At 41.8% G+C, this 4,107-nt stretch overlaps 1 protein-coding gene across 1 annotated transcript in view; it reads left to right on the top strand.

Moving 5' to 3' along the window:
• The window catches only part of LOC106965046 (myosin-7-like), a 41,351-nt gene that overhangs the window by 28,533 nt on the left and 8,711 nt on the right, over positions 1-4,107 (top strand). The window contains exons 25-30 of the mRNA XM_015060922.1: positions 7-93; positions 242-407; positions 493-617; positions 702-1,010; positions 1,095-1,298; positions 1,390-1,665. Coding sequence (XP_014916408.1) covers positions 7-93; positions 242-407; positions 493-617; positions 702-1,010; positions 1,095-1,298; positions 1,390-1,665 — 1,167 coding nt within the window. The remainder of the gene's footprint in view (positions 1-6; positions 94-241; positions 408-492; positions 618-701; positions 1,011-1,094; positions 1,299-1,389; positions 1,666-4,107) is intronic.

Genomic DNA, 4,107 nt, shown 5'->3' with positions numbered 1-4,107 from the left:
CTGCAGAATGAGATCGAAGATCTCATGGTGGATGTGGAGAGGTCTAATGCTGCTGCTGCTGCTCTGGACAAGAAGCAAAGGAACTTTGACAAGGTGAAGTGCTGTTAGTTTACATACCATGAAGTAGAGTCATCATATCTGGGGTAGACTAGCTAATGTTGAAAGGTGAATATGACTATGCTTCAAGTTCTCTTCCATTAAAGAGAATGATGATTATTGTTCACCTGTCTTTCCTCTGCAGGTTTTGTCCGAGTGGAAGCAGAAATATGAAGAGTCTCAGTGTGAGCTGGAAAACTCCCAGAAGGACGCAAGAGCATTGAGCACTGAGCTTTTCAAACTTAAAAACTCCTATGAAGAGTCTCTGGACCATCTGGAGACCATGAAGAGGGAGAACAAGAATCTGCAGGGTAAGATCTACAGCAAAGGTTTGAAAAAAATGTTCTGTGTGAAATTGTACCACCCAATTATTTTACTCTGCTTGGTGTCACACAGAGGAAATTTCTGACCTCACTGAGCAACTTGGTGAGAGTGGAAAAAATATCCATGAACTGGAAAAGCTTCGAAAACAGCTGGAACAAGAAAAGAGTGAGATTCAGTCTGCACTTGAAGAAGCGGAGGTACATACCCTTGTTAAATGATAAAAGGCATTTGAAAAGAACATCATTATGTGCTGTAAACCTCTGTATGTTTCTTTCCACTAGGCTTCCCTGGAACATGAAGAGGGCAAGATTTTAAGGGCCCAGTTGGAATTCAATCAAATCAAAGCTGATATTGAACGTAAACTGGCTGAGAAAGATGAGGAGATGGAGCAGTGCAAGAGGAACCTACAGAGGACAATCGACACCCTGCAGAGTTCTCTTGAGGCCGAATGCCGCAGCAGGAATGAAGCCCTTCGTCTGAAAAAGAAGATGGAGGGAGACCTCAACGAGATGGAGATCCAGCTTAGCCAAGCCAACAGGCAGGCGGCTGAGTCCCAGAAACAACTCAAGTCTGTTCATGCACATCTGAAGGTAAACTCAAACAGAAGAAACTAATTTTCAAGACATACTCTAAAAATACATGTATGCGCTCACAGTTATTGCCATTCTGTAAAGGATTGCCAAATTCAGCTGGATGAGTCGGTTCGGGCCAACGATGATTTCAAAGAGAACATGGCCATCGTTGAAAGACGCAACAACCTGCTTCAGGCAGAACTGGAGGAACTGAGGGCCGCTTTGGAGCAAACCGAACGAAGCCGCAAGCTTGCTGAGCAAGAGCTGCTGGATGTTAGTGAGCGGGTGCAGCTACTGCACTCACAGGTGAGGCTACATCTCAAAGGTAACGATACTTTCTGTATGGAAAAATAACAGCTTCACAAACTCTCAAATATCTCATTTTAAAATCATGCAGAACACTAGCCTGATAAACCAGAAGAAGAAGCTGGAGGGTGATACAGTCCAGCTTCAATCTGAAGTGGAGGACTCGCTACAGGAATGCAGAAATGCTGAAGAGAAGGCCAAGAAGGCCATCACTGATGCTGCCATGATGGCTGAGGAGCTGAAGAAAGAGCAGGACACCAGCGCTCACCTGGAGCGCATGAAGAAGAACATGGAGCAGACCATCAAAGATCTGCAGCACCGTCTGGATGAAGCTGAACAGATCGCCATGAAGGGAGGCAAGAAGCAGGTCCAGAAGCTNAATAAAAAAAAAATTTTTAATTTTTTTTTTAATTTTTTTATAATTTTTTTTTTTTTTTTTTTTTTTTTTTTTTTTTTTTTTTAAACAGGGATGCCCTATTGGTAATCCAGTGGAACATCCGTGCCTTCATGGGGGTCAAGAATTGGCCCTGGATGAAGTTGTTCTTCAAGATCAAACCTCTCCTGAGATCTGCTGAAGCAGAAAAGGAGATGGCCAACATGAAGGAAGAATTCCTGAAACTGAAAGAGGCCTATGCAAAATCTGAAGCTCGCAGAAAAGAGCTGGAGGAGAAAACTGTCTCTCTTCTTCAGGAGAAAAATGACCTGCAGCTCCAGGTCCAAGCTGTAAGTCTCCCAGCATCACGTGTATTCACAATAAGACAAAACATATTTGTATTGACTATTGCTGCTCAAACAATTTTATAAATATAATGACCATTTAGGAGCAAGATAATCTTGCTGATGCAGAGGAGAGGTGTGAGGGGCTGATCAAACACAAAATTCAAATGGAAGCAAAAGCCAAAGAGCTTTCTGAGAGACTGGAGGACGAAGAGGAAATAAATGCTGAATTGACAGCTAAGAAGAGGAAGCTGGAGGATGAATGCTCTGAGTTAAAGAAGGATATTGATGACTTGGAGCTAACTCTAGCAAAAGTGGAGAAAGAGAAGCATGCTACTGAGAACAAGGTCCGGAATTGTGACTTTGTATTATAGTTAAAACAAACGGGAACTATTTAGTGAATAATCCAAGTTTTAATTTTCTTATTTGCTTAATTTACAGGTAAAAAATCTTGTTGAAGAGATGGCTGCTTTGGATGAAATCATTGCCAAACTCACAAAGGAGAAAAAAGCTTTACAGGAAGCTCATCAACAAACCCTGGATGACCTGCAGAGTGAGGAAGACAAAGTCAACACTCTGACCAAGGCCAAGGCAAAGCTGGAGCAGCAAGTGGATGATGTGAGACTTTAATGGTCAAATGTCAGAATTCCAACTAATGTACACATCTGTTAGGATAACAAAGATTACTGTCTAATTTTTAAATAATTGTCAGCTTGAGGGATCTCTTGAGCAAGAGAAGAAGATTAGACTGGACCTCGAGAGAGCAAAAAGAAAGCTGGAGGGAGACTTAAAGTTGACTCTGGAAAGTCTAATGGACGTTGAGAATGACAAGCAACAACTTGAAGAGCGTCTCAAAAAGTAAGAATATTTGAACAACTTATTTGATCTAAACAAATAATCTAAAAATATACCCAATATGCTGGATTTATAAATTTGCTTTTTCAAAACAGGAAAGACTTTGAACTAAGTCAACTGAATAACAAAATTGAGGATGAACAAGCTATTGCCATTCAGCTTCAGAAGAAACTGAAAGAACTTCAAGTAATCAATAGGCCATAACGCATTTGAAAAGTAGGCAAAACAATGAATAAAGTCTGTAAACATAAGAATTATCTTCCAACAGGCCCGCATTGAAGAGCTAGAGGAAGAGCTTGAAGCAGAACGAGCTGCTCGAGCCAAGGTGGAGAAGCAGAGAGCAGACTTGGCTAGAGAGTTAGAGGAGATCAGTGAGAGACTGGAGGAGGCTGGAGGAGCAACAGCCGCCCAGATTGAGATGAACAAGAAGAGGGAGGCCGAGTTCCAGAAACTCCGCAGAGACCTCGAAGAGGCCACCCTGCACCACGAAGCCACTACTGCCACACTCAGGAAGAAACAAGCAGACACTGTTGCTGACCTGGGAGAGCAGATTGACAACCTGCAGAGAGTCAAGCAGAAGCTGGAGAAAGAGAAGAGCGAGCTCAAACTGGAGCTGGATGATGTGGTCTCCAATATGGAGCAGATTGTCAAGGCCAAGGTCAGCTAACCCAATGTTTTCTTGTTGTTGGCTGAACAACAATGTTTTCTTGTTGTTGGCTGAAAATCTTGGTCTTGTCTTGTCCCACATGGTGACGATTATTCATACTTGTATTTACTTTCTTTCAGAACAATTTGGAGAAAATGTGTCGGTCTCTTGAGGATCAGCTGAATGAATATAAAACCAAATCAGAAGAGGGACAGCGTACCATCAATGACTTCACCATGCAGAAAGCTAAGCTTCAAACTGAAAATGGTATAAACAAGCACTTTAAACCTCTTGAAAAGTGTATATAAACTGTATCAATTTAAAACCTAATTTTTAAATTTATTCTCAGGTGAACTTATAAGGCAGCTTGAGGAAAAGGATTCCTTAGTGTCTCAACTCACCAGAGGAAAGCAGTCTTACACACAACAACTTGAAGACCTCAAAAGACAACTGGAAGAGGAAATCAAGGTAACTGGGAACCAAGAGACTCCATTAAATAGAGATGATTTATTGACAGCGACTATATCCTTTCATATACTTTCTTTTCAGGCCAAGAATGCATTAGCCCATGCGGTGCAGTCTGCTCGCCAT

The sequence above is a fragment of the Poecilia latipinna genome, unplaced genomic scaffold (genome assembly GCF_001443285.1).
Source record: "Poecilia latipinna isolate Pla-1442-1.1 unplaced genomic scaffold, P_latipinna-1.0 Scaffold1756, whole genome shotgun sequence".
NCBI classification, from domain to species: Eukaryota; Metazoa; Chordata; class Actinopteri; order Cyprinodontiformes; family Poeciliidae; genus Poecilia; species Poecilia latipinna.
The sequence above is the reverse complement of the archived record's forward strand: the minus strand, read 5'-3'. Positions and strand labels throughout refer to the sequence as shown.